The following is a 22563-nucleotide window of genomic DNA, read 5'->3' on the forward strand; positions in this document are numbered from 1 at the left end:
GTAAGGAGAGAGGAGTGATCTAGTAAGTTTGGAGAGACTTGAGAAGAGTGATTGTAATATTCATTTCCATATTTATAAAATGATTAGCTCTTGTGCAAGGGCAGACCCAGCATTTCAACTCTCTCTAGGCTAAACAATGATAACCAGAGTCTTAAACAAAAAATAAAAATAATAGACACATTCTCATAACTATTTGTTGAGAAGCCTAAATGAAAACTACACGCAAAGAGAGAAAGGTGGTACAAAAAATTAAATGACGGAAATGCAGCACATGGATTACTGAAAGCCTCAATTGTTATTTATCGTCACTATCTATATATGTTAAACTAAATGAAAATGATAACTATTAATTAAAATCTAGATTGTTAATTTTAATTCCCATCATGGTGAGGACCAAAAGAAATGCCTACAAGTTTCTCAAATGTTTGCTCAAACATGAAACCTTACAGATTACTCCTTAAAGAAACCATGGTTTCAATACACTTGCACAAAAAGATTCTACCCATGGGGAGGCAGAAATGGTTTTGCAATTCATGAAATATCTTATTCACCCAATTTTAATTCAAACAACCATAACAAGATTATACTATAATCAGACCAACTCATGCAACTAAAATCTATCAAAAACAACAACTAAACCAATGTAACAAATTAAATGAACAACAGATCTAATTACCTGCCAATCTCGACAACAAAATCACCACGAATAGTTCCAGGAGCAGACTCTGAATAGAAGAATCAAGAGACAAGAGAGAGAGAGAGACTGAGAGAGGGGGGTTTCGTAGTCGGAGGGAGAAAGAATCGCCTTTGCATTGGTTTTTTTTTTCTTTGGGCTAATGGGCATACTACTTTTTTTTTAACGAAACGACCCCAGGCTGAAGCCTAGTGCAACCCTCTCCTGGGTCCGCCCCTGCTCTTGTAAAAGTAAACATCATTGGCCGAACCACAGTACATCTTTGTGTTGTGGTATGTTTTACTTTCTCTATATTTCTATTGCTTATTTTGTAATAGTTATATTCATAGTTTAAGTTGTGGTTGTTGGTTGTAGTTAAAATTTAGATTTTTTTTATTGGAGTAATAGATTGTCCAAGTACAAACTATCTTAGTGGGGATCGATTGGTATCGTTTTCCCCAACAATTAAGTAATTCAGCAGCATTTTCGCGCCACTATGCCTGAAAATGACATAGTATGCATCTAGGATATACTACTAGCCTCTTAACATGATATCTAACATGAGATTATATATACATATGCCTCGTGTGAACTAATAACTACATGCCACAACATACCATTCCCAAATGATAATAACAAAATTACAAAATACTTATAGTGAATCCCATTTAATGAGTCACTCTTACATGGGAAAATCATTTCATGGTTTACTCAGTGGATGATAAAAAGACAATAGTTTTAGTGAACCCTCAGAATATGATCATTAGACGGAGAATCATCTCTACAACAACACTAGGCTATAAACCCTTACAATCATGAACAAACCCACTCGGGTACACACATAGATAACAACATAAAACACTTAAAGTCTGCTACCAAACAAAAATTTATCTTTTAAGACCGGATGATAATTCCTTAGATATTTCTGTGCCTTCTCAAAACTATAGAAAAAAATCCCACATTCACAGCACGCATATGTTAAACCAAGTGCATCATCAGAAATCTCAGTAATGTATTCATCAAGGTTTTTACCTTTTTATTTTAGTAGACTTTCGAGTACATCTACCTTGTAATCATATGATTGAGACAGCAAACTGAAAATTTGAATACGTCAGCTCTCTGGTTGTCTCTTTTAAGCGTTGTTTCAAGAAAATTTGAGCAGCCCACAATCAAAATCTGCCTTCTGCAATAATATCCCAACCAGGTACGACGACAAAACATTATCTCTGAAGAAGTTGATCACCTTCCAGCTACTTTGTTGTATCACACCTACCATATAAGATGTAGTAATAAGTTCAAAACTTCTCCATTTCCTCTCTTTAGCAAACTTTTCTACACCTTTCTTGATACTGCTATATTCTTCTTCTTCATTGGTTATTTCTCCGCTTTGTTTTCTTAAAAAGACTTCTCCTAGACATCTAGCTAGAACAACACCATCTTCTAGCGCCGCACACCCCCCTTGCCCGATATCAGGGGTCATAGGATGGAGAGCATCCCCAGCAATACAAACATTTTCTATGTAGATTGCTCCAGGCCATAATACCTTCCATGGCCACCTGAGCGTTAAAGGAGAGGAGGTGATGCTTCTCAGTTCAGTTTTTTCCACGACATCCACCCAGTCTTTGGGCACGTTACCAAGATTCCTTAGTACAAATTGCTTCAGCTTAGCTGGGCCATCTTCCTCTCCCGTGTCTTTGTCTACACACACAATTCCATGTCAAATGTTATCCATTCATTAGAAGAATAATTAAAAATAGAAACCCATGCATGAATGTTGTTCTATGTATTCAGTGCTAATGCCTTTTGAGCAAAACATTTTCCTAAGTCCGTCTAATTGCATATCCCTGATAGCAATCTGTTGTGAATCAGCTGGATCACTCTTTGACGAGGTGACTCAGATCAATACCAAGTACTGAGGGGAGGGAATACATATTTCACTCCCAAGTGTTAGAGTGCAAGTATGGGACAATATTCCCCATGCCAAAAGGTCGGTGAATAAACCTAGTGAGACCCTATAAAGGATTTCAAATAGGGACTTGGAATATTAATCAAACTTACTTTTGTTGGACGAAGAGTATGTGAAGAACCAGTACACATTGTTTTGATCGCAAGGAATGAAACCTGATCGGAAGCCATTTCCTGAAAATTGCATGAATTTGGGTTCAAAGTTGTGGCCATCGGGAAACTCTGCAATGCCCCGTGCTGCACACCTCCCAGTAAAAGTTGGTCTCTGAATACCCAACATTTTGGCAACCACGGAATTTACTCCATCACACCCGATTAACACCTGAAATTACGACATATATACCTTACTGAGTTACTGCATGTATCCAGTAATCTCTGTATTTTTGAAATTTCACCTTAGTCTTGAGGATGGATCCATCTGCCAGGTGCACCAATTTAAAGTGCCCTGCTTCTTCAATTGATACAACCTTGGAACAGAATCTGATAGTACCAGGAGGCAGGCCCTTTGCAAGGGTTTCAAGCAACACCATCCTTCTCACACAACGAACTTCGTGATATCCACTGTATTATATATGATCAAGTTTCAAAATTGTGTGCAGGTATAGTCATCAGTATTTACTTTCATCTCAGTTGAATGACAAAACTCTTGTACTAGATTTTAAGTTTTCGAAAACCTTTCTGTCATCTTTGCACAGTGCTAACGACTGAGCATGCAGTAGATGCTATCACGGCAATTGGTACAGATCAGCTACCTTGGTACATTAGATGCCAAATGGAAATTGTACAAGCAACAGCTACAGTCTTTTCGTCATCTCTAGTGTGCGGAGAGGGGCCAATTTTGCGGCAGATCAGGCACCCAAACATGCTAGTAACCTTGTGACTTCAAATCAAGTTGTGTATGAGGCTAGACCTTACTGGTTAAAACGTTGGGAGTCTCCGCATTCAGTTATTTTAGATTTTGCTAAGGTCGTTTGGGATCCATATACTTCCAAACTGCGACGTCCCTGTAATTTCTTGTCTAGTACTATACTAATATACTGCTAAATTAGGGGAATATATATAAACAAGCTAATATATTGCTAAACATACGACGATCTTCATGTATGAATAGCCGGGAGAAAAGATAGGGCATAGATGATAATGAAATTGACTGAACGACGTTATCTAACACTAACTGATTAGCTCTATACAAGTTGAATGAATTTATGAAAATAAAACTAACGATGTATATTAGACTGCCAATTTCTCAAGAAAACTCCACAACATTACATCAACTAAATAGGATTATGTGTGTAGGAACAGAACAAATTTACAATATTCGTTTATAAATGTATATGTTCTGGGAAAACTCACTGTTTTGCTTTGACTTGAAATGACATTTCCGACAGAGGCAATCCCGAAACAATAGATGAAGCAACAGCACTGCAGAGGACAAAACATACAACAATATATCACTTAGGATATGGATACGATGCCTCCATGTGATTGTCTTCTACTTTCTAATTCATCCAAATCCTTCGTAGTTACTTACCCTGTAAGTTCCTGATGATTTTGCCTAAGGGAATCCCCAATGCCAAGTGCATCAAGAGCCTTCCAAGCATTTGTCCAATTTAAAAACGCAAATCCGGTCACTCTCAAATCACTCCACGACTCCAAAACCAAGCTTCTTAATCCCAACCTATATTCAACTTGATCATTTTTTGTAAGTAATGCTACTAGCTAATCCTTAAACCCTCTAAATTTAGAACAAAACAAATTATCTAAAGTTAATCAACGGCATATCGTTATTCAATTGGGAATATATTTAGCAGAGTATATACCTATGAAGCCCCAGGGCTGTGGTGAGTCCTGCTATCCCAGCACCAACAATCACAATATCTTCAACCGTCTCCATTTGCAATGAACTTAAAAATCAGCTCAGCTTGCTTTGCTTTGAAGGTACTAAATGAATCTACTTCCTCTGTGTCCACTTCTCAGTATATACATATTAGCTTAAGTATATATAGACTATAGAGAATGGAAAGACAACAAAATAAGCAGCAGCCAGTATTTTGTAAGCCATGACATCGTCTTAGATATTGTCATCACATAATGAACATATGGAACAGCAGACACATAGGTCCAAGTCGCCCCTATCAGCGGTAAACTGACTTTGACTAAATTGTCTAAGGCCTCTTGCAAAAAAGAAAAAAAATATTAAATTCACTTGTTTAAGGAAAAATTAAAACAAAAAAAACAGAGAAGAAAAGTAGTCACTATCTAAACTTTGTGTCGTGCAGTTCCATATCAAGCATTCGAAGCCTTGCATCACTACTCATTGCCAAAATGTGGAATATGTGAAGTTTTCTGTGCTGATGAAACATCTAGATATATGTTAGTAATTCTACAATGTAAATCACAAGGGAAAAACAATTTGGTACTTAGGCATACAAGGGCACATACACTGACTAATTGTATTTTTATGTTGGTGGGAAATCATCACGTACTTGTAATAAATGATATCCAATAAAAAAATAAATGATACCACACTCCTGTCCCTCCAATAAGATGATTTTCTAAGGAAAAATAAAAGGCAAAGCTAACTAACTATATATACTAGCAAGATGCACGTGCTCTGCACGCAATGCCAAACAAAATTTACCGAAAAGTGTAAACATAATTTGTCTGACTGAATATGTTTACAAAGGAAGAAGCTCAAGATACGCTAGGCAAAGAAAGTACCTTGTCTGACTTGATGAGAAGATAGTCGACAAAATTTAAGTGAATACTTCAGCATTTCAATATATAATAAAAGCATTTCAATAACTATAAGTACATCCCGTACAAGATTTTCATCTTCAAAGTAGTTCGCCCCAGTATTGGATGACTATATAGTACACAAAAAATAATAAACTGGATAACCTTAATACAATACAACAAATCACAAACAAAGAAACTGTTCCTTAGAAACGGAAAACTCTTCAGAGATCTCTTGTTGCCCTCCTAATACAAGTAGCTGACGACTCATTCCCAATGATGGGCCTGATCAGCAACCGTGAAATGGTAATCAATTGTATCATTTTCTTGCTAACTGTAGTAGAACATGACATCCTTGCAGGTGAGAACACCACTATTACGCGTGCATGGTCAGATGAAGATCAATCTTCATGCCAAGCTGGGTATATAATCTTGAAGCAAGTTAGCAACTTCCTTGAATCGTCATATAGATAGAGAAGTGATCGTGTTTTGAGCTCGAGAGCATCTTCAAATTGGGGAGACAGCGCGAGGGTTGCATCAAGAAGATCGAGAGCATAAATGATCCTCTCTGGTCATAGGTTGCAATGAGAGCTCGAGCTTCTTTCATATATTTGCTAACAATCTGTACAAACAAATTGAACAAAACCACCATTTTAAAAAATCAATGTTCACAAAAAAGAATAGATTTTTGTAGTTTGCACAGCTAAAAAACAACTACAAGTAAACAAAAGGAGCTTCAAGAACAACCAAAAGTGTTGCATGGGAGCTTCCCTGAAGCTCAAAAAACCCAGAAAACATAACACCACATTCATCAAAGTACTTATAAATAACCCTTGACAAAACAACAAATATTCCCCATTTCTATGAAATTTCCTTATAATCAAAACAACATGAACAAAAATTCCCCATTTTATGCAGTGAAAGCCAAAGTTATCGGACCTAGTTGTGACAGTACTAGGATAAAAAGAGAGTGTTACAGCCCAAGACCAACTGTGCGTCCATCTCTTCGTCGGAGTCTAGCAGTGTATTGCTTTCCTAAATCTGGAGCTCCTGTTGCTTCTCTGCTCCAAGAAGATTGTTCCCGTCATTGTCTGCTTTCAAGTTGCCCTGCACACCCTACAATTGGCCATAGGTACTAATACAATCAGACTATAAAACTGTGTTAGTAGTGTAGAATTATTCTAACATGAAACCTTGTGTTTTGGGATCCAGAACTAAAGAAAAGCATATTACCATTGTAAAGGAAATCTTCTGACAATGAAAATAGTAAATGCTAAGGAGAAAATAAAAAAATACCATGAGTTTGTAGACTTTCTCCTTCCATTCTTCGTCTGGAAAAAGTGACGCATCCCATCAATTACCCAACTGTATAGTTTTAGGATAGAAGATGGGCACAAAAGTACTAACATCAAATTAAGATTAAGGACTATGAAGAGGCTTACAACTATAATTACATTCTTTTCAAAGGACAAAGTTTTGAAAAGAAGAGCAGTTATATGTAATTCCAAAATAAATACCTCTTATGCAACGGTGTTCTTTTGTTTCCCTGCGGTATTTCTTCTTTGGTCAAGTAGACATGTATCCAAGCCAGCAGGTTAAATGTTTCTATTCACTGCAATATACATCTTCTCCATTTTAGATATTATAACAGTAGAAATGGCCGTTCTCTTTTCATGCAGTTTAACTTTTCCCTCCCGATTAAATTTCGCTGAAGTCAGAAGGAAGAAAATAAGAAACACAAATAACATTATGAAATAAGTGTTCCTATAAAGCATGTATCAATATGCTTATACCAGATAAGTTGAATAGGTAGGATGTTCATTGCAACAATCATAGTATGAAACATAAATAGATTACTATTATAACACCTCAAACCCAAAGACATATATTGTAAAAGAAAAATAAAACCTTCATGTACACATGCATGATAAGAAGCTAGCAACAATCATTACACACACTGCCAGCCAAAGATATGTGCAAACCCTAAGTCAATGACTTGGCTTGAAGTGGACATCATCCATTCAGTACTTGCAATAGTGATGCGGTTAAATCTATATATACTCTGTCTGGACTGTACATTGGACCTAGAAAAGATTTCAAACATAATATTCCATTCACTTATCAAATACCATTACTAAATATAAACGTAATCGGTGAAAACTTAAGAGACACTTTCATGGATATATCAAGTGGTCATTTCTTCCATCACTTAAGCAAACATATATGAACAAACTGCATAGACTTTGTTTAAATGTTGACATCTAGAATATCATTTGTTGGGCATCAATCAAAAAGGAAAATTGAGAACTGTAGGCTAAGCAATTTTCTACTTCAATGATAATTTTTCATGGTGTACAATAAAGGTAGAATGATTACAATTGATCAAGGGCATGGATCATCAAACTGATTTGAAAACGGAATCTCCTATCAAAAGTTAGAACAAAAATAAAATATTTCTCAAATGGCAAAGAAGCAATTTGGACAGATAGAGAAGTAGCAACTTCTCAAATCTCAATGACATACAAATTTGGAAATCAGACCCAACACCTTGGAGCTAACCTCCAAAGGCTTGATTCCCTCAAGATGTGAATATTAAAAATGTTGCCATAAGTATAACTTACAGAAAATCTCGGGAGCAGACATGATTTGCCAACACCAGAATCTCCAATGAGATCTTGAATAGATAATCACAACAAAACAGTGCCACAAAAAAATATGTATCAAGATGCTAAATATTCAAGATTGAAGAAATTATATAGTAGTCCTTTACGTGTGAACAGTACCAGTCGAAGATTGAAGACAGAGCAAAAGCAGGAGTCGAAGAATGAGAAATTGCACACACAGAATTAGGGCTGGCAATGGGTCGGGTAAGAATTGATACCCGATCCGGTCCGAACCAATAAAAACGGGTCTGGGACAGGTAGTTAGCATATTGGACCGGTTCTGGGTCTTGAAAATCAGAATCGGACTCTTATTGGATTGGTTTTGGATTAAGTATGTACCGAACCGTTATAGGCCTAATCCAATTAAAATTTTTAGTCTTATTCTTTCTAATTTTCCTCCACCATATATTTCTATTACCTTATACAACATTGCAATATTTAAAGTTCCAAAATAAGATATGCAAAATACATATGTAATATTACGATATTTTTTTACATAATAAAAAGATGGTTTCTATTACAAATTTGGATTTCAAATCATTCATTATGCCTTTTTTATTTGTATATCTTGTTTTTGTGTTTAGCAAAAAAAAATTATTTAATATTTATATAACGAAAATTAGGATCCAATTATTAAAAACTCGGTTTACCGGGTTGAAATTGAGATTATTGGTTCGGAACGGATCGGATCTGGAATAAAAAAAAAGTTTTCGGTTCGGTTCTGGTTCTTTAACTCAAATATCCGTTCGGGTCTAGTACGGTTCTAGGTCTGTATTGTTGAAAAGCGGATCGGTTTTGGATTTGCCTATATCCGGACCGATCCAACCCATTGCCACTCTACACAGAATACCTGCTTGCAATAGTGTCAAGTTTTAAGAAGGAAAATATAAAGATAGCAGCCAATTGTAACAATGTTTTAAAACCACGAGCAATACATATTATAATTCAAAGTGAGCTTACCTACTACAGTTGGAATTAGTCTTTTTCATGGTGAAATCCTATGGAAATGAAAAGTTATCAAATCAGAGTTACAAAAGATCGATCAAAAGAATAACAATAATCGAAAGAAGAAATTAGTTAATAATTTAAAAATATATATTATAGGACGATTAACTTGTGAAACAATAGAAAATTAAAAAGTGTAAATACAATCCAATAATTGAAAGTATCATTTGTTCCAATAATCAAAACAATGAAAGAAGAATTTGCAAACCTTGTCGATACCCACCGTTAGAAACCTTGATGTTTTCAACATACAACACAAAAAAGCGGGTATGGGATGTCGTCTTTGTGAGTGAATCACGATGTGCAAGAGAACTGCTAATAAATGTAGAAATCCAATCCAATAAACTACAAAATATGATATTCAGACATGGAAGAAGAGTAGAAGAGAACCCGATGGAATGTAATACACAGGTGAAGAACCCGATGGGAGATTAATTGAAGGAAAGCACTAATATATTTGGTGTTTATTCACATCAGATTAACATATATTTTTTTTAATTGATAATCATCAGACAAGTAGATCCCCAGTATTTAAAGCTATGCTTGAAAATGAGATGGAGGAGAGCATAAGCGGCACCATCAAGATTAGTGAAGTGACTTATGATGCTCTTCACTCTTTTGTTCAGTTCTTGTACACTGCTGAGGTTTCCCTCGATGAGCAAATGGCTTGTGACCTTTTGGCATTAGCAGAGAAGTATCAAGTGAAGCATCTTAAGTCACACTGTGAGAACATTTTGACATCGAAGCTGAATGCAGAGAATGTATTTATGTGCTTTGCCTTTTCCAGTTAGCACAATGCAAAAAACCAACATGAAAAATCTTTGTCTTTGATCACGGAAAACATGGACAAGCAAAGCAAGAGGAATATCAGGAGATAGTTGATAAAGATCCCCGCCTTGTTGTGGGTATATATGAAGCTTATCTTACGAAGTAGGTAAATACTGTTGCTGCAAAGGATTGAGCTATGCAGTCATAAGAAAGTCTGGCAACTGCTCAAACGTTAAGACGACAACTCGGTATCTAGGAGCAAGTTTGAGCAGAGGGTTACTTTATTTTTCGTTATTTGTCTTTCTCATGTCTAAGATTTGAAGGGTTGTCTTAATTTCAAATGTTCATTTTATGTCTAGTTTTACGTTTGTTGTATATACTACTAATGTTTTTATCCTCAAATTCGGAGTGCGTGTGAGTGTGTGCCTGTGTAAAGACTGAGCCCAAACATTAGAAGAACATTTTTAGTTGAACTCTAGTTAGGGAGGGGAGAATTCAGAGTGTGTGTTCGTGGATAGTACTTCGACTTCCCTCCGCAGAAAAACCTGGTGGTCACCCTTGTGAAGAAGATTCTTACTATTTCATCAGTACTTTAAATCATGAATGTTATGAAATGAATTTACCAGAGTGGAAGTATTGAAGAATTGGTGGATATTCCAAGGGATGGTTTATTCTTAGCCGAGACTTGGAAGGTGCACCAGTTTATGATACGAACAACTATAAATCATAAACTACCATATAGAAACTCATAGTGACAAGTAATAGAGGCGAAGGACATGAAATATGAGAACTCCTGTATTTATGTCTCGTAAGAGAAAGAGAGAAACTTACACTTGCTTCTCATTTCTCTGGTCAAGGAGAAAATGCTCATTAGTCATTACCACCAAAGGTTTGAATTTACAAGCAACATGTATTAGCCCCTAATTATTACACAACTGAAAGGCAAGGGAAAAAAAGGTATAGAACTAAAACCTTTAGCTCGGTAGTCCTTTTGTGTTTCTTTTTGCCCTTATTCTTCTATTTCTCTTGAATTTGACCATTTCCCTTAGAGACAGTCTTGTCGGCATTAGGAGTAAAAATAGCTTTAGTTGCTTCTTTTACAACATCAGATTTCTCTGCAGCATCTTTGTCCACACATTCCTCCAGTTGTGCCTGAAAATGTTAAGGGAACCAAGAATTAATAAGTCTATATAAAGGAAATTTACGACGTATGATTAAAACACAAGTTTGAAAATCAGCGCAATACCAGAATGTATGGCTTCTCATCATGTGACAGAGGTACACAGTAATGAGTAGCAGCAAACGGGTGATCTTAAGCTCCAATTTCTCAATTTCCTTTGCAGTTCGATTTATCCATGTATCTTTCTTCATGAGTTGCAGTCCAAAGTTAAACCACTCCTAGCAATTAGCTGGACTGAAGGCTCAAAACCAGATTGTCCAGGAACAGTGTCCAATGATAGAAGGCCATCCTGAAACCTTTTAAAATTAGAAACAGTGCAAGTGACATACAATTAAATGATTATTGATCAAGATCCCACAAATAAAGAACTTCATACAACCATGTTACTACTACTTACATTAGTTCTGGAGTCGTACATTTGCAATTTGATATTGTTGTTGGAGGGATGAAATGTCAATTGTAACAACAAAACATGGAGAATGATTTCCCAAGTTAATTTCAAATTAAAAACAAACATAAGATGTATGCTTTCACCTCTCCTGTCTATGTTGACGTTGTTGGGAGCGTTTGACAATAAGAGGTCTTCCCATTCGAGGGTGTTAATCTCATGAAGTCTCTTTTCGTGATTTTGCACACTAACGATACTGCTAGGCTCAACAGATTCACCAACGAAAGATGTATCAGAACCTATTATACCACAATAAAACCAACATTAGATATTTGTACCACAAAGGCCAAATTGCTTCTATTTGTTTATAATACGATGAATAAAAACTGTAAACTCCCTCTTAATGCTAGGAATGAGCTAATCCAAAATTTTCACTCAACAATATATACTACGTAATCGACTAATCAAATAAATAAAGAATATTGTTACAACCTTAATTCTCTTACGAGCACTATTCCCTAGCCCTTAAGCACTATTCTCCTTCTCAGCCCTCTCACTCCCCTTTCTCTCCTAGGTCTCCTCTTTTCTTAGGTTAATGGATCCCCCTTTTTTTCTCTCCCCCACTATTACTCTTTATACCTTGCTTTTCATCCATCATGGCCCTCCACCTGTCCCTCCATCTTGCGGTCCTCTTAGCTCCATGTGTAGGGTTTCCGTACCGCGACCACACGCTGTCACCCCGATCCGGTGGATCGCGGACTTATGTGCTATGATGACCCGGCCCATCTCACCATTGATATCCCGGTGCTACATCCTGCCACTACAGATGCCCCCTCTCGAGTCCGCGATAGTATCTCGATCGGGGAGTCGAGAGTTCTCCACATTAAACTTTCCAACCGTAGCCTTCCGTCTTCCTTTCACCGCTGGATTCACGAGTTTCCACGTGAGTACAACCGGGCACCCCTCGCTTTCTTGTGCATCCACGCCAGCCCTTCATCGGGCTGGTTCCTTTCGTGTCCCTCGATTTCAGCTCCCCTCAAATTACTTTTTACCCTCTCCTCTTTATAAAAGCCCGCTCGATTTTTCCTCTCTCACCTAGCTTTTCTTTTGCCTTTCAGTTCCTCTCAACCTCTCCCTCTACCTTTCTTCTTGTTTCCCAGCACCGGTCGCTTTCACGGTCGTCTTCTCCGGTTTCTTCTGCGGAAATTCCTGCTCCGGCTGCTTTCCTTTTACCTCAGGTTGGTCTCCTCTTCTCTCTAGCTCCGTTTAATTGCTATATTGCGCATTTCTCCTTTGTCCTTGGTATTAGAATCTGTTCATCTCCCCTTCCTTCTCCGCCTTGTTGTGGCTGTGTGTCTTCCACTCCGACCACGATGTCGGCTCCGAGATCCGCCACTTCCTCCTCTTCTCAGTCCCGTAGCCATGCTTCCCCACCTCTCCTTGACCAGACCGAGGCCCCTTCAACCTCTGGGCAAGCTTTTGCCCTCCCGCCGCCCCCACCACGCAGCCGTAGACCTAACTTTGAGGCTGTTAAAGCGGCTTACGGGATACTGACGGCGTCATCTTAGAGCATGTGCCCGACCTAACTCATTTTCCGCGATCTAGTTCCCTACAGCCGGGGGTGCCTCGCGGGCTACGGTAGGGACAGATTGTTGTTGCCCCTGCGTTTTCCCCTCACCCGTCTTGATGTCGAGGTGTGTAATCACTTTAACATCCCCCCTTGCCAAGGCATTGACAATTTCTGGAGGGTCATGTATGCCGCGAACCACTACAACCGTTCCAAAGTACCCAAGATAGCGATTCGCGACATGACCGCTCGCTTCTTCATCAAAAAGAGCACCAAGGATGTCAGTGTCGGCTATCACTCCTTTTGTGTCCGCCCTAGAAAGTGACATTTTATTCTTCGTGTCACTTCCTCAGACAAATTGTGGCATCACTACCCTCTTTATATCTAAGGCAATTTCCTCTCCGCGGATCTTCCATCCAAACTGAATCTTAACCACTTGGCTTTTCTTCCTAGTGGTGAGTCTCTCTCTTTATCTACACCCATTGATGTATATCTTTTGGTTTCTCATCTGACTTGACGGCTCTCTTTTTCAGGTTGGCGCCCCGACTCAAAGTCGCGACCTTACGAACACATTTCCTCCACCACTTTCCAGAAGATTCGCGACTTGGGACCTGCTTAAGCCGTGATACTCGGGATTGACCCTGCAATCGCTACTCCCCTCTTGTTCGACCCGAATTGAAATCCAGGGGAAAATACTGCTCCCCATTTTTCCATCCTCCTCCACCCAAAGAAAGAAAGCCACGTGACACCCCACCTCCTAAGGGAAAGCGCCATACCACGAAACCCCCACTCCGTCCCAAGCCTGTTTGCAAGGCCACTTCTCCCTCCGCAGTCCCTACTCCCTACCGATCCTTGACCACTTGGGAAGATCAATATTCATCCTCTCATTCCCCTTCCACCACTTCTCAAGCTTCAGACATGGGTGTTAACAAACGCAAACTCTTCGACAGTGACTCGGATGAGGATGTCGTCCCCATTGCCGCCCCCCTCGCCGCTGCTCATTCCTCTCCTCCCCCAGCCTCCAAACGTCCACGGCCTTCAGCTCCTGAAGAGGGTCCCCTAGCTAAGAACACATCTCCACCTACTGCGCCTCCCCATGCGGAACAGCGGCTCGGGAAGGAGGTAGCACCCCGGACTGATAAGGGGGCCGCTGGACCCGTTCCTCCGTTTTGCCCTGCTTTCAAACTTCGCAGAACCAAGATTCTAATCCGCCAACGACTCTGCCTTGGAAAATCCGGCAGTGGCTTCCTCCCTGTTCTTTGGGTCTTATCTCCCCAAAGATATGGCGTACGCTGAGGGGGGCTCCTTTGAGTCTCACCGGACTTCGTTCTACACCGGCTGGGAGAAGGTAACCTTTTCTTTTCATTCAAGTATCTTTCTTCCCTCTCTCTGAGTATTCTAACTCCTATTCCCTTTTCCAGATGAGTCTGGACATCTCCTTCATGATCCGCGGCCTCTTTGGTGCCAGGGCCCGGATCGATGAGCTGGACAAGGAAGTCGCCCATTTAGAAAAGAAGAATGCGGCCGCGGACCTGGACAAGCTCAGGGCCCAGGACGAGCTTAAAACTGCAGAGGCCACCCACCTTGCTTACATGGACAAGGTTAATGACCGCTTGAGTAATCAGCGCGAGACCCTCCAAGAGAAGCACGCCGCCGCTCTGGACTCCCTCTCTCAGAAGCATCAGGAGGAGGTATCGGCTCTCCTTAACCAACGGGCCGATATGGACGAGCTCCGGAACAGCTTTCGGGCCCAAGCCGAGAAGAGGGTGGCCAAGAAGGTCAAGGAGGAGTTTGACCGGCTCACCAAAGAAGGTCGTCTCCTTCCTGAAGCCCCTGTCGCTACTCCACTATCCGAGGTCGCTGTGCCAATTCCGGACTCCACTTCTGAAGGGCAAGGGGCCGCTGCGTTGGTAGCCGGGGCGATAGATGAGGCTGCGGATGAAATCATAGCAGAAGCCGCCGAGTCCATGATCCGCGAAAATACTGCGGCTTAAAAATAGCTTGTTTATGCCCTGGCTAGGCTTCTTTTGATGCTACTTTGTCATACTCTTTATGCTACATTTTGTTGTATTTTCACCCCCTCCAGTTGGGATGTTCATATTATGTTTTGCTTGTTTGTCTGGATTGTTTCTGTTGATACTCTTACTCGTATATGGATCCAGTAATAACCGGCCCCCATTAGTGTATTTACCCCCATTGGTTGGGAATATTTGATTTGCTTGCCCCACGCCCCCGCACTGTGCCCTCTCGCCTCTCTCTACCTCTGGCGGGCACTCCTGCTGCCATGTGGGCGGGCGCGGAAGCCTCTTCGCTTCCGTTTGCCCCTATCTCACATAGGTCCGGGGCAACTCCTCTCACCCCGGCACTGTGGGACCTCATTTTCGTGTGGCAACTCTTTTTGCCCCACTAAAGTTTGGACCTCTCGTCCTTGGAGGGCTCACCCCCTCCCTTCCCTTCACTCTGAGGGGCAATGAAAACTCATGCAATAATACTTAACTCAAAAGTGCTACGATTTTATATATGTACAAATAGCTCATGCCATTTTCAATTTCTCTCATTACATTTACTCGTGAAATTTTTTCAGCAACCTTACATTCCACGGCCTATCCAGCACTGTGCCCTCCACAGTTTGTAACCTATAGGTGCCTGTTCCCCCCACCTCGACCACCACGTAAGGCCCTTCCCATGTCGGACCCAACTTCCCCTCGCTGGCTTTCTTGGTGCTGGGGGTCACTCGTCGAAGCACCTTGTCTCCCACCTTAAATTTCCTCACTCTCAGTTTCTTGTTGTACTGCCTTTGCAGGCGGCGGTGATATTCTTCCAGTTTGATGCGCGCTGTGTCTCTCCTTTCTTCTGCTAGATTCATGTCTCTAGCTAGAATGCCCCAGTTTGACCTATCCTTGACAGGCGCGGTCCGAGTGGTTGCCGCCACCATTTCTATCGGTATCACGGCCTCTACTCCATACGCCAATGCAAAAGGGGTCTCCTTGGTCGAGGTTCGTGGGGTTGTCCGATAGGCCCAAAGCACCCGATTTAGTTCGTCGGCCCAGGTCCCCTTCTTGCCCTCCAGTTTCCTCTTGAGATTGTTAAGTATGGTCTTGTTAGAGGACTCCGCTTGTCCGTTTCCCTCGGGGTTGTAGGGGCCGAGATCCCCTGTTTGATGTGATACGCTTGCGGGAAATTCTTAACCCCTTGATCCCGTGAACCGGGTTCCATTATCCGCAATGATAGAATGGGGCCCCGAAACGGCATATGATTTTTCCCACAAGAACTTGATCACTTGCACCTCTTTCACCGCTGCAATGGTACGGCCTCAATCCACTTTGTAAAATAGTCCGTCGCGCCAATAAGAATCTCCTTTTACCCGCGAGCCATGGGGCAGTCGGTCCCACTATGTCTAGGGCCCACATCGCGAATGGCCACGGGCTAGACTACACGCGGGTCGGCGGCTGGCTGGGGCCAATATCAACCGAGAAAAACCTCCGACACTTCTCACATTTTTGGCTTAATTCCACGGCGTCTCTTTTCATGTGAGGCCGTAAGTAGCCTTGTGTTAGCAAACCGCGGTAATCGTTGTTGTTACCCGGCGAAAGTGGCTCCCACAATCCCCTTTGTGTAACTCATTGAGCACCTCTTGAGCCAGTTTCTGCCCCAAGCATCTTAACAACGGTCCATTGAAATTCCTCCAATATAATTCCCCTCCTACCAACGTGTATCTTCGGGATATCTGTTCCAACCTTCGTCTTTCTCTGGAACAAATCCCCTCACCCCCTGTCAAAAACTGCTTGATTGGCATCACCCATCCTTCGTCACCCTCCGCAGTATTCATCACTCCCAATGCTTCCTCGATACTTGGCTTGTCCAACTTCCTCACTTCGAGGGTTCTTTCCTCTAACCCTGGCATGGCCGCGGCTACATAAGCCAGAGCATCTGCGTGGCGATTCTCCCCTCGGTTCAAATGTACAAAGCGGATTTGTGCGAACTTCGACGCCCAGCTTCGCAGGACTCCCAAATATCTTGCCATCCTGGGGCATCTCGCCGCGAACCCTCCATTTGCCTGGCACACTACCAAATTGGAGTCAGAGTATATAGTGAGTTCCTTCACCCCTAGGCCTTCTGCCATTCTCATGCCGGCGATTACCGCCTCATACTCCGCTTCGTTGTTGGATGCTGCGAAACCCAATTTCATTGTCAACTCTAGCCTGTTGTTGTCTGGGGTGACCAATACTACACCAATTCCGCTGCCAGCATCCGTTGCTGACCCATCAGCAAACACTCTCCAACCATTTCGTTCGTCCCATGGGTTCAAGCTATCCGGTTCCTCTTCCTCTCGGTTCCAAAACCATCTCCCCCCATGTAGGATCCTCTGCGGGGAACTCGCCAAGAACTCCGCCATCGCTCGGAAAGCCTTCTCCATTTGTCCTAACCTCGATATTGGATGTCATACTTAACTTAGCATCACGACCCATTTCAACATTCTTCCCGACTTCTCGCTCTCAAAGCCCGCTTAAGAGGCAAGTTCGCGGACCACGATCGCTGCGTGGGCTTCAAAAATAGGGCTTCGACTTGAGCCAAAAATATCAAGGTGGGGTGCATTTCCTCCACCCGATCAGATCCGTTTTCGTGATCCATCAAAGTCTTACTCTGAAAGTATACTAGCCTTTCTATCTTATCCACAACTCGAACGAGGACCGAGCTGATTGCATAATCTGTGACCACCAGGTACAAATACAATTTTTCTCCCTCTTAGGGTCGCAACAACAGCGGCGTACCCTCTAAATACCTTTTAAGCCCCTGGAATGCCTGTTCACATTCTGCCGTCCATGTGAAATCTGTGGTGTTTCTCAATAGTCTGTACAGCGGCCTACATTTGTCGGATGATTTCGAGATGAACCTGTTGAGAGCCGCGACCCTTTCCAAAACAACCGCACCTCCTTCATGTCTTTGGTGATGGCATCTCCACCAACGATCTTATCTGCTCTGGGTTGGCCTCTATTCCTCTCTGTGTCACAATATACCCCAGAAATTTCCCTGTGGTGACTCCAAATGTGCACTTCTCGGGATTGAGTTTCAAATTGTGTGTTCGCAGTATCTGAAATGTCTCCTCCAACCCTTCCAAGTGCTCCTGTTCTGACATACTCTTCTCCACCATATCATCGATGTATATCTCAATGCCTTTTCGGATCTTGCCCTCGAACATCTTCTCTCCCAAACGCTAGAAGGTGGCTCCTGCATTTTTTAATCCAAATGGCATTCTAATATAGCAGTATGTGCCCCCTTCCACTACGAAGGCAGTTTTTTCCTGATCAGGTCCATACATTGCCACCTGATTGTACCTCATAGACGCATCCATAAACGAGAAGAAGCTGAACCCCGCCGTCCTGTCTACCAACTCATCCACTCGTGGTATCGGATAACCGTCGCCGGACACTCTAAATTTCGTCCGCGGAAGTCCCACACATCCGGACCTTTCCATTTTTCTTCGGGACCGCGACTACGTTGGACAACCAGTCTGTGAACTCCACCTCTCTTATTATCCCCGCACCCTTTAGCCTCGCAACCTCTTCTCGGATTCCTTCTGCATATTTGGATCTCATGCTTCTCATCTTCGCTCTCACCGGCCAGCGTCCTCCCCTCATGTGCAGGCGATGACATGCAAACTCCGGATCTAACCCAGTGACATCCTCTATCCCCTACGTAAAGACGTCTCTGTTCTTCACCAAGCATTGGACCAACCTATCCTTCCATTCTTCTGTAAGACTCGACCCTATCGATGTGAACTTTTCCTCTTCGCCCTCTCCCAAGTTTACTATCTCTATCTCGCCTAAAGTCTTGGGATCCTCCGCGACCTCCTCTCCTCCACGGCCCTCCAAGATTGTAATTGCTATGCCGGCCTCTTCCTTGAGCTCGTCGACTCCTCTTCTGGTCCGCGGGACATCCTTTTGATTGTATTCTGGTGACTGTTCTTGGATGCCACCTGATCTCCGCGGACCTCATATGTTCCCGTTGGGGTAGGGAATCGGATAACTTGATAGTAAGTCGACGGCACCGCCCTCATCTCATGTATCCATCTCCCCAGGATTGCATTGTATTGTGAATTGGAGTCGACCACCATGAACCTTGAGAACACTGTCACGGGCCCCATTGTTACTGGCAGCAGAAGTTCCCCCATAGGCTCTGTCACACTTCCATTGAATCCATACAAATTTGTCCGCGAAAGTTTCAGTTGCCCCGGGTTGATCCCCATCTCCTCAAGAGCTCCTCTGAATAGCAAATCCACGGCGTTACCACAGTCTATCAGGACCCTTTTGACCACATAATTGCCCATCGCCACTGTAATAACCAACGCATCCTCGTGTGGCGTATCCACGCCTCGGAGGTCTGCCTTGGAGAACGTAATTTCCTCCTCCCCGCTCATTAAATCGCTCAGTATTTTGCCCTCGTGGGACACATTGACTGCTTGAATACTCATTTGTCCTCTCGACCTTATCCCGGTGGGCATTGTGACTCAACGCTTCTCCACTGAAGATAACATTTATGGTTCCCAATATTCGTTCCGCGGCAGGCCCAGGCTCCCGGTCTGGAGTTTCCCCAACAAATTCCCTCAGCATGCCCTTCTCTATTAATCTCTGGACTAACCATTTCAAGGCATAACAATCATTGGTTTCGTGATTGCGCACTTGGTGATACTCACAGTATGGCTTGTTGGGCATTTCGGCCGGAATGGTTCGCGGCCCTTCATATCCTTGCAAATTTTTAATCAGCGATAGTATCTCACTTAACGGTTTCGCCAACGGGACATGTTCCACCTCGCGGTATGGCTTCCGCTCCCTTTGCTCTCTCCGCGCTATCTCCCTTCCTCTTTCCGGCCTTGAGGACTGTCCGCGATACCTCTCCCCGCCTCGGCCACTTCCCTCGGTCTTTCTGCGTTCACCCCCTTTCTCTACGCCGATATCGTCTTTTCCTTCCTTTCTTGACTCTTACGCATGGTGTCTTCATATCTTATATACTTCTCTACCCGCGGATATAACTCGTGCAATGTTGCTATCTCGTTCTTCGCCACGGACTGATGAACTGCCGTTCCAGGTCGCAGCCCCCTTTCGAATGCTATTACCGCTGTCCTCTCATCCAAATTCTCTACCTTTAGGGTCTCTGCCTTGAAGCGACATAAGTACTCTCTGACCGATTTCGCGGATCTCGTCTAACGTTAAATAAGGCCGATGTCCCAACCCTCCTCTTCGATGTATAAAGTGGTCGACAAAACCGCTTCTAACTCTTTGAAATTGGTTATGCTCTTCGAAGGTAACCGATAGTACCAGTCGGAAGCCCCACCCTTAAGACTGGCCGGGAACATCATGCACCGCAGACCATCATACCTCGCCTCTTGCCAAAGAGGCATCTGCTGTCTAAAATGATGGATGTGATCTGCCGGGTCACCCGTTCCATCATATCTCTCGAATCTCGGCTGATTAAAGCGCTTTGGTACCTCCGACGTCCATATCGTATCTGCAAGCGGGTTGCGGTTCAGCCCCGCCACCACTTGACTGGCCGCGCCCGTTTGGACCCTTGTTTGTTGAAGATTCGCCACTCGGTCACTGTTAATCATTTGTTGTACTTGTTCGACCGTTAACCCGGTCACCGGATTATCCACTAGGGTCGGTCCTTATTCCTCTTCATCCTCCGCCTTTTCATTCTCTGCTTCCTCCCCTGTTTCTTCCTCGGTCTCCTCCTCCACCCTCTCCTTCTCTCGTCTCAGCTCCTCATTTTCCTCCCTCAGCCTTTCAATCTCTTCCCGCATAAGCCGCGTTTCTTCTTCTGCTCTTCCCTCCTCTCGTCCTTCCCCTTCTTCTACCACCGCTTAGGCATCACGTTGCGGGACCCTTATCTTTTCGGGGCCTACCACCACCTTCTTTGGTGCCATTTCTACTTCGTTTTCCCCACAAACGGCGCCAAATGTTACAACCTTAATTCTCTTATGAGCACTATTCCCTAGCCCTTAAGCACTATTCTCCTTCTCAGCCCTCTCACTCTCCTTTCTCTCCTAGGTCTCCTATTTTCTTAGGTTAATGGATCCCCCTTTTTTTCTCTCCCCCACTATTACTCTTTATACCTTTCTTTTCATCCATCATGGCCCTCCACCTGTCCCTCCATCTCGCGGTCCTCTTAGCTCCATGTGTAGGGTTTCCGTACCGCGACCACACGCTGTCACCCCGATTCGGTGGATCGCGGACTTATGTGCTATGCTGACCCGGCCCATCTCACCATTGATATCCCGGTGCTACATCCTGCCACTACAAATATAATATGAAATATTAAGAGCTTTTCTTATTGCTCACCATGTAGCTCAAATTAAAGGGCAGGGGGTTATTGATGCCTATATCTATGTAAAAGAAATGCATCATTAAACATCTATCATACCCATATAGAGTGCATGACTAGCTTCGCTATCAGTTTCGTCTGATAAAGGCCTTGGCACAGATGTATCGGAGTAGGAGGAAGCATAATTTGAATTAACAGGTGTGACTGGAGAATCCTGCAGTTGTAAATAGGGAGCAACATTGCTATTGTTTTAAATTGTTTGGGGTTGTCTCCATCACATCAAACTCAAAGGATAATTTGACAAAAGAAACTTGGAGCGCTTGTGAACAGATTCATCTAAAAAAGAAAGCCACTTAATGAACCACACATTTAATAAGTTATAATTATGTATGCTGACCGTTTGAAACAAAGAGTGAACAAAGGTAATATAAAAGTGCAGTGGTAATGTTCAGACCAACCTCTGAAGTTTCACGATAATGCACAAGGACTATGTGCTCATATCCAAGATGAAGAGCCGATTCGCCTTTTGAATTCTTAATACTGGCAACTGTTGCCGCTATTCCCTTTCCAACATCAAGTTCCACAGCCAAATCTACTCCAAAAAAATGTAGAGAAGTTAAAAGTGAAGCTGTTACTCTTGAGACGACATAGATTTCCATTGGAAGCAACTTCAAGTAAGAGTTGGGCTTTTGTAGTTGTACATAACAGAAAAAATAGAGAAAGCAAAAAGCAAAAAGGAGGAGAAGTATGAATTAAACTTCAAGAGCAGAAGAAAATATGAATTTTTTTCATTTGATTATCTTTTACTAAGAAAGTGGGAGATAATAGAGTGGAGATTGAGAGGGAGATGGAAAGTGAAAGGGCTTTGTGTATTTATGGTCCAAAATTAAAAGAATGAGAGTAGTAGTTTCGGAGAGAAAAAAAAATGATGAGAAACAGAAGAGATGGGAGAGAAGGGAAAAGAATCGGCTCGTATTCTCTGATTAGAATTTTCCTTTTCTTAATCTCTTATTAAATAACTCAATTATTGCTAATTAAATTGCATTTATAGCATTTATAGTCAGGCGTACAATTGAGAATGGCGTGGATTTGGTTTTCTAATATACTGCCACATGAAAAGACTGATTGCTCCTATTTAAAAGTGTTAAACAATATTTTTATTTAAGGACAATATCGGTACTGAACATTTATAAAGGCATAAAAAGACAAAGTAGTCCTCATTAATAAATATCTAGGCATCTAATTTTATTATTCATCAAGGGTATTATGCGTCAGAAAAAGACCCGGATGAATTTAAGA

At 42.3% G+C, this 22563-nt stretch overlaps 3 protein-coding genes and 1 long non-coding RNA gene across 9 annotated transcripts; 1 reads left to right on the forward strand and 3 right to left on the reverse strand.

Annotated features, from left to right (window-relative positions):
• Positions 1-1409: 1409 nt before the first annotated feature.
• Positions 1410-4895, reverse strand: LOC147478006 (monooxygenase 2-like). 2 transcript variants are annotated; one of them, XM_086583047.1, is made up of 6 exons: positions 4459-4895; positions 4170-4316; positions 3992-4060; positions 3034-3199; positions 2795-2960; positions 1410-2371 (listed from the first exon to the last, which is right to left on the reverse strand). In XM_086583047.1, exons 1-6 carry the CDS (start codon positions 4530-4532, stop codon positions 1818-1820), a joined length of 1176 nt encoding a protein of 391 aa, XP_086439173.1. In that variant the 5' UTR covers positions 4533-4895; the 3' UTR covers positions 1410-1817. The 2 variants fall into 2 exon arrangements, with proteins under 2 accessions (XP_086439173.1, XP_086439172.1); XM_086583046.1 differs by having other exon boundaries at positions 2732-2960.
• Positions 4896-5364: 469 nt separating this feature from the next.
• LOC147478007 (uncharacterized) lies at positions 5365-8217 on the reverse strand. 5 transcript variants are annotated; one of them, XR_015208516.1, is made up of 6 exons: positions 8158-8217; positions 7996-8048; positions 6892-6986; positions 6671-6739; positions 6314-6490; positions 5365-5996 (listed from the first exon to the last, which is right to left on the reverse strand). It is a non-coding gene; the product is annotated as an uncharacterized LOC147478007 (long non-coding RNA). The 5 variants fall into 5 exon arrangements; XR_015208515.1 differs by having other exon boundaries at positions 6892-7082; XR_015208513.1 differs by having other exon boundaries at positions 7996-8211.
• A 1179-nt stretch (positions 8218-9396) lies between these two features.
• Positions 9397-10991, forward strand: LOC147478008 (BTB/POZ domain-containing protein At4g08455-like). Its single transcript, XM_086586142.1, has 4 exons — positions 9397-9453; positions 9555-9803; positions 10437-10502; positions 10932-10991. Exons 1-4 carry the CDS (start codon positions 9397-9399, stop codon positions 10989-10991), a joined length of 432 nt encoding a protein of 143 aa, XP_086442268.1.
• A 5507-nt stretch (positions 10992-16498) lies between these two features.
• LOC147478009 (uncharacterized) lies at positions 16499-17341 on the reverse strand. Its single transcript, XM_086586143.1, has one exon. It carries the CDS (start codon positions 17339-17341, stop codon positions 16499-16501), a length of 843 nt encoding a protein of 280 aa, XP_086442269.1.
• Between the last annotated feature and the right edge of the window lie 5222 nt (positions 17342-22563).

This window comes from Coptis chinensis, chromosome 9, assembly GCF_015680905.1.
Source record: "Coptis chinensis isolate HL-2020 chromosome 9, ASM1568090v1, whole genome shotgun sequence".
In the NCBI taxonomy this organism is placed as follows: domain Eukaryota; kingdom Viridiplantae; phylum Streptophyta; class Magnoliopsida; order Ranunculales; family Ranunculaceae; genus Coptis; species Coptis chinensis.

Excerpts from the sequence above, each read along its gene's own strand:
- LOC147478006 (XM_086583046.1), bottom strand. The coding sequence starts at position 4,532 with ATGGAGACGGTTGAAGATATTGTGATTGTTGGTGCTGGGATAGCAGGA. Across the intron at positions 4,317-4,458 it reads ACAGCCCTGGGGCTTCATAG|GTTGGGATTAAGAAGCTTGG; the intron begins GTATATACTCTG and ends AGTTGAATATAG. Across the intron at positions 2,372-2,731 it reads ATACTCTTCGTCCAACAAAA|ACAAAGACACGGGAGAGGAA; the intron begins GTAAGTTTGATT and ends TTGTGTGTGTAG.
- LOC147478008 (XM_086586142.1), top strand. The coding sequence starts at position 9,397 with ATGATATTCAGACATGGAAGAAGAGTAGAAGAGAACCCGATGGAATGT. Across the intron at positions 9,804-10,436 it reads CGAAGCTGAATGCAGAGAAT|AGTGGAAGTATTGAAGAATT; the intron begins GTATTTATGTGC and ends TGAATTTACCAG. Across the intron at positions 10,503-10,931 it reads TCTTAGCCGAGACTTGGAAG|CATCTTTGTCCACACATTCC; the intron begins GTGCACCAGTTT and ends ATTTCTCTGCAG.
- LOC147478009 (XM_086586143.1), bottom strand. The coding sequence starts at position 17,341 with ATGGCGGAGTTCTTGGCGAGTTCCCCGCAGAGGATCCTACATGGGGGG.